This window comes from Cricetulus griseus, chromosome 2, assembly GCF_003668045.3.
Source record: "Cricetulus griseus strain 17A/GY chromosome 2, alternate assembly CriGri-PICRH-1.0, whole genome shotgun sequence".
In the NCBI taxonomy this organism is placed as follows: domain Eukaryota; kingdom Metazoa; phylum Chordata; class Mammalia; order Rodentia; family Cricetidae; genus Cricetulus; species Cricetulus griseus.
This window is the reverse complement of record NC_048595.1, coordinates 293,250,647-293,255,245: the sequence shown is the minus strand read 5'-3', so window position 1 is coordinate 293,255,245 and position 4,599 is coordinate 293,250,647. Positions and strand designations below refer to the sequence as shown.

General features: G+C 42.2%; 1 protein-coding gene across 1 annotated transcript; it reads left to right on the top strand.

Annotated features, from left to right (window-relative positions):
* Positions 1-3,081: 3,081 nt before the first annotated feature.
* Positions 3,082-4,563, top strand: LOC100775051 (sperm motility kinase 2B-like). The gene has a single exon (XM_027400974.1). The coding sequence runs from the start codon at positions 3,082-3,084 to the stop codon at positions 4,561-4,563; it is 1,482 nt and encodes a 493-aa protein (XP_027256775.1).
* Positions 4,564-4,599: the final 36 nt, after the last annotated feature.

Here is a 4,599-nt window from a genome sequence, read left to right as displayed (position 1 = left end):
GGATTTTTTTTAGAGTTTTCTTTGAGTTTTGATTATTTGATTATTTTTGCATTTAAATTTCTTACATGTGATGAACCATCCCTGCATTTTCAGAATGACTCCTACTTGATCATGGTAGATAAATTTTTTATGTGTTCTTGGATTTTGTCAGTAAATACTTTATTGAAACTATTTTGCATGTATGTTTTCAAGGGAAATTGGTTGGTAATTTTCTTGAGTCTTTGCATGATTTAGGTATCAGAGTTATTGTGGCCTTGTAAAAAGAACTAGGCGATGTTCTTTCTGTTTCCATTTTGTGGGATAATTTGAAGAGTGTTGGCATTATTTTTCTTTGAAAGTCTGGTAGAATTCTGTGCTGATTCTCTCTGGCCCTCAGCTATCTTTTGTCTGGGAGACTCTTAAATACTGCTTCTATTTCACTAGGGGTTATTAGGTCCATTTAAATTGCTTATCTGGTTTTGCTTTAACTTTGGTAGACCATATATATTAAGAAATGTGTCCATTTCTTTCAGGTTTGTCCAGGTTAGTGGAATACAGATTTTTCAAGTATTCTCTGAATATCCTTCGTGTCTGTTGTAGATGGACTTTTCTTTCCCGACCACCTGCTCCCAAATAACCGTCAAGAGACTCAATATTATAAATGCTCAGTCAATAGCTCAGGCTGATTACTAACTAGCTCTTACAACTTAAATTAACCCATTTTTCTTATGTAAGTTCTACCAAGTGGCCCATGGCTTGTTAACCTCATTTGGTACATGTCCTGTCCTGCTTCCTCTGTGTCTGACTGGAGACTCCTCTGACTTCGCCCTTCTTCCTCCCAGAGTCCTCTGTGCCTAGTTGTCTCACCTACACTTCCTGTCTAGTTACCAACCAGTCATATTTTTATTAAACCAATCTGAGTGACAAATCTTCACAGCATACAAAAGGATTATTCCACAGCAGTCAACAATGCCTGCCTTTTCAACTCTAATTTTATTAATCTGGATCTTCTCTCTCTACCTTTAATTAATTTGGCTAAGGGTTCATCAATCTTACTGATTTTCTCAAAGAACCAACTCTTCATTCCATCAATTCTTTGTATTGTTTTGTTTCTATTTTAGTGATTTCCACCCTGAATTTGTTGTATTTTGTCATCTACTCTTTTGGGGTGTTAATTCTTCTTTTTGTTAAATACTCTAGAATCTAGAGCTTTCAGGTATGCTATTAAGTTATTAATATGGGATCTCTCCAATTTTTTAAGAGTCTCCATTGTGAAATTGGGTGTTATTCTGATGGCTCTGCCTTTATGTATTACTTGTTGTTCTTCCCGTGCAGCTTTTAATATTATTTCTTTGTTCTGTACATTTAGTGTGTTCTGGGGAATTTCTCTTCTGGTGCTGTCTATTTGGTGATCTACATGCTTCTTGTACCTTTATAGGCTCCTCCTTTAGGTTGGGGAAATTTTCTTCTATGGTTTTATTGATAATATTTTTTGTGCCTTTGACCTTGACTTCTTCTCCTTTATCCCCATTATTCATAGTTTTTTGTTTTGTGGTTTTGCTTTTTGTTTGTTTGTTTTGTTTTTTGTTTTTGTTGTTGTTGTTGTTTTGTTTTTGTCTTTTTGTGGTGTCACAGATTTCCTGGATGTTTTATGCCTGGCATTTTTGAGACGTTTTCTTTGACTGAGGCACACATTTCTTTCACCTTGTCCCTAATGCCTGAGATACTCACTTCCATGTCTTGTAAACTGTTGGTGAAGCTTACCTCTGGGGTTTTTGTTTGACTTCTTAAATTTTTCATTTCCAGTTTTATCTCAGTTTGACTGGTTTTCTTTAATGATTCTATTTGCATTTTCATGTATTGAACTGTTTCCATTATTTCATTCCACTGTTTGTGTTTCACAGACTTCATTAAGGGATTTTATTGACATCCTAAAGGTCCTTAAACATATTCCTAAATTACTATTTTGAAGTCCTTATGTTTCAGCTATATTGCATTTCACAGAGACTATTGATGGATACTGGGTTATGGTGGAAGCATATGGTCTTGGCTGTTGATGTTTCTGTTTGGGCTGATGTCTAGGCCTCTGGGCTAGGATTATTGGAGTGATTCTAGATTTTGATATGTGGTCTTGTCATAATTGGATGGTTGTTGCATTCCTTGTTTGCTGTGGCTCTCTCGATCTTAGGGGTTTGTGATAGCTGTGGGGTTCCTGATGCAGAGTGCTGCTGCACATTGGTGGATGCCTGAAAAGCATAAAGGTGGGCTATGGGGAGAGGCTGAAGGGAGCATCAGCAAAGACTTAAGGGGATTCTGGATACACCAAAAGCCAGAGTCTCCAGTGAGTTGGAGGTATGGTAGGAAAAGGGGGCTCCTGAAAATAGATTGCAGTAAGGCAAAAAGAAAAAAAAAGAAAAAGAAAGAAAAGAAAAAGAGAGAGAGAGAGAAAGAAAGAAAGAAGGAAACCACAAAAAACAAAAAAACTCATGTGGAGAGACAAGAATGAAAGGAATGGGGGATGTCCCTGGGTCTCCAGTGAATGGAACTGAGGTGGGAGGAGGGGCACCTTGTAAGCAAGCTGTTACCAGGCTGAAGTGAGAACGGAGAGACCACACTGGAGAACATGAAGTGTAATGTGGTTCACATGCCAGAATCCCTGCTGGATGAAGCCACCAGGGTGTCCCAGGTAGAAAGTGTTTCTAGATATAAAGCTGGGACTGAAAAGATTCACAAGAAAGGGTAAAGCTGGGTCCAGGAGTTCCCAGGGAATAGAGGCAGAGAGGAAGGAGAGAGGCACCTGAAGCAGTCAGTTACAGAACCGAGGATGAGACTGAAATGCTGTAATGAAGGACTGGAAGGAAAATGAACATTGCTTACATGAATCCCAGCCCGGTGTGGTAACTGAATGTCCTAAGTAGAGTCCCTTAGATTTCATTTTTGATTTTTAGCTTTTTTCCCCTCACATTGCTGTTTTCATTATTCTTATTTTATTTTTCTAGATTTTATCCTTTTTTCTAATTTTTACTAGATTTTATCCTTTAGTTCATTCCCCTTTTATTCTTTTGTTTATTTTAGGTATCCTTTGTAGTGGTTTTAGCTACAATGTCTACACCTAGTGAGGAGGAGTCACCAGAGGCCAGCCCTTCCAGCAGCATCTTTGAAGAGGAAAGCTTCCAGTCTCAATACAGAGTCCTCAGGACCATAGGCCATGGGAGCAACGCCAAGGTCCAGCTGGCCCACCATCTCCTCACAGGTACTCCAGTGGCTGTCAAAGTGCTTCAAAAAAAGAAGAAGTGGCATCAGCCACTCAGGGCCGAGGTAGATATCATGATGATGATCAGCCACCCTAACATCATCTCACTTTTCCAAGTGATTGAGACTGAGAAGAGAATATACCTCATCATGGAGCTGGCTGAGGGACAAGAGCTTTATCAATACATCCGAAAGGTTGGCCACCTGAAGGAGGACGAGGCCCGGGGGATATTCAAGCAAATAATAGCAGGTGTGAGCTACTGCCATGACCTAGGTATAGTTCACAGGGACCTGAAACCAGACAACATAATGCTGGACCCCAACGGAAATGTCAAAATCATCGACTTTGGCCTTGGCACCCAAGTTCAGCCTGGGCAAAGGCTGAGCCGGCACTGCGGTGCTTACTCCTTTGGTGCCCCTGAACTCTTCCTTGGCAGACTTTATGATGGCCCCAAGATCGACATATGGACCTTGGGAGTTGTCTTATATTTCATGGTAGTCGGGAAGGTCCCATTTGATGCTGTCACCATTCCAGAGCTTCGAAGGCAGGTTGTGGCAGGAAAGTATGCCGTCCCCTCAGGCATCTCAGAAGAACTCCGGGACCTGCTTAGTGTCTTAATGACAGTGAACCCCAGGTTAAGACCAACAATGGCTGAAGTGATGACACACCCCTGGCTCAGGGAAGACATGGAGGCTTTACCAAATCACTGTGATAAAATGATCCCCAGCTTGCCTGACCCTGCAATTGTGGAAGCCATGGAATTTATAGGGTTCCAAGCTCAGGATATCAAGGATTCATTATGTCAGAGGAAATTCAATCAAACCATGGCATCCTATCGCTTACTTCAAGGGCAGGCTCTCCAGGAACATGGCTACACAACCCGGGCTATGCCCATGAATCCAGGGGTGACACCATTCCCTTCCCTTGAAGATCCTGCTGCTTTCCCTCTAGAACCAAGAAGGAGGGGAAGTGAGCCAGCCCTTGGCACATTTCTCAGAGGGCCATCCACTAATGGTCCCCAGGCAGGTCAAAGGAGAGGCAGGCATGCCACTGGGCCACTCCAGAGGACACCCACACTGGACCCAGCCCATCAACGTGCCAGGAGTGCTCCCTGTGTTTATTCAGTGAGCAGCAGTGGTGAGAACACAGAAAACAACTTATGCTCACACAGAGCCACAGCAGAGGGCAAGTCTGTCCACAGCCAGGGCCAGTACAGAGGCTTGAAGGGATGGTCAAGGAGAATAGGAAAGGCCCTGATGAGACTGTGTTGCTGCTTTCCATCTGGGAAGAAACCTGGCCGAGGTCAGAACAGAGTCTCCCCTCAGAAATGAGGTACAAGGAGGGAGTCTATAGAACAAGCAGCAGGC

Bases quoted from the DNA above. Each gene is read 5' to 3' on its own strand.
- LOC100775051 (XM_027400974.1), top strand. From the start codon at position 3,082: ATGTCTACACCTAGTGAGGAGGAGTCACCAGAGGCCAGCCCTTCCAGC.